Raw genomic sequence first — 1,437 nt, 5'->3', positions numbered from 1 at the left:
TTAATACAGTGTCACTGAGGGCAGAGAACCTCGTGCTGGTCACCCTGCACGTGTACTGTGTGCGACCCTGTGCACTCAGCCGCCGCACCATCAGATCGCCGGTGCTCGAGATCTAAATGCAAAACATTTTTAGGTATGATATGTATCTGTCATATGGGTTATCTGCTCAAGATTAGTTATTCACTTCCAACGAAAATTTACTGCCTTATATACTCTTTCCATCCTGCTCTATTTGAGTTATACTTTAATTCAGTGGAATATTATAAATGTTGGAATTACCTGATAAATGGCGTCGCCAGAAATCCTCTCATTATTGAGGAGCCATTCCCGAGTGACGTTGTGGCCCTGCGAGCGGCAAGGCAACGTCACGGAGTCCCCTACATGGCCCATGGCCGCGGGGGAGTGTTGGTAGATGCGAGGCAGAGCGTTAACGAGGGCGCCCAGACGGCACGTGGGGCCTTCCTCCAGTGTCTCGCTTTCGTCGCCTGTTCTCGTACCATGGGATATACTTATTATTTCCACTGTCGCGTTCGCACCTTTATCTACATTCTGTAGTAGGGATATTGCATAGGTATTGTTAATTGTTCATTAACAGTGAAGTGAACTTACCTACGATAACTACAGTAAAAAGACGAGAGTAAGACTTCTGACTCCGTGGTGCTCTCACCTCCAACTTGTATGTCGCCTGTGTAAGGATAAAAAGAAAAGTTAATGTAAAGGCAATTGCATATTTCCAAGTATGGTTAGGATGATTCTTTTTCTGATGCTAACAGACCTGGTGTTGGTCGGAGACGCAGTCCAAATAGACGACGGAGGAGATTTGCAGGACGGAGGCGGACGTGGACGCTGTTGAGGACAACTCCCCCTCCAGACCCAGCATGTTGGTCGCCTCTTCCAGAAGCTCTTGGGGCGTGGAACCTACCTCGACCTGGGCACCCTATATTAAGTATTACCAAACTCGTTATTTCCCCTTTATCTTAGTATGAAAATATAATGAAAAAGTCAATCACATTCTCATACATATTATGTTTATAGAAATTATATACTACGAGAATGGCATTGTAGTTTTATGTTTGTTGACCTCTCGGTGCAGTGGCACGCCTTCCTTGTACCACGTGAGGACAGAGCCTGTGGGGGCGACCACCTCACACTGAAGGCGAGCGTCCTGACCACGCCGAACACCCGCCACCCGCGGCGAGCACTCGCTCGTCCACAGCACTTCGTCCCGCTCCTCCTCGCGCATCGCCTCGCTTCTCTCTGTAGGTAATTATCATGAGAGACTTTGCATGTGAACCTTGTTTGGCTTCATGGCAATAGTTACAAATGGTCTTTCATGTGGGATCCATAAGAACTACAGAACAGACATTTACATGAATAATATAACTTACTTGCTTCTGTTTTCAAAGGCGACTGGTCAAAGATGATCTAAAAGAGAAA

The 1,437-nt window shown here is 46.7% G+C and overlaps 1 protein-coding gene across 1 annotated transcript in view; it reads right to left on the bottom strand.

Moving 5' to 3' along the window:
- LOC119586996 overlaps positions 1 to 1,437 on the bottom strand; it is a gene marked incomplete at its 3' end in the record, with an annotated part of 2,950 nt that continues 1,513 nt past the window's right edge. The window contains 6 exon segments of the mRNA XM_037935737.1: positions 1 to 112; positions 280 to 485; positions 610 to 685; positions 776 to 937; positions 1,082 to 1,257; positions 1,389 to 1,425. Of these exon segments, the coding sequence (XP_037791665.1) occupies positions 1 to 112; positions 280 to 485; positions 610 to 685; positions 776 to 937; positions 1,082 to 1,257; positions 1,389 to 1,425 (769 nt within the window).

Source organism: Penaeus monodon, chromosome 22, assembly GCF_015228065.2.
Source record: "Penaeus monodon isolate SGIC_2016 chromosome 22, NSTDA_Pmon_1, whole genome shotgun sequence".
Taxonomy (NCBI): Eukaryota; Metazoa; Arthropoda; class Malacostraca; order Decapoda; family Penaeidae; genus Penaeus; species Penaeus monodon.
The sequence above is the reverse complement of the archived record's forward strand: the minus strand, read 5'-3'. Positions and strand labels throughout refer to the sequence as shown.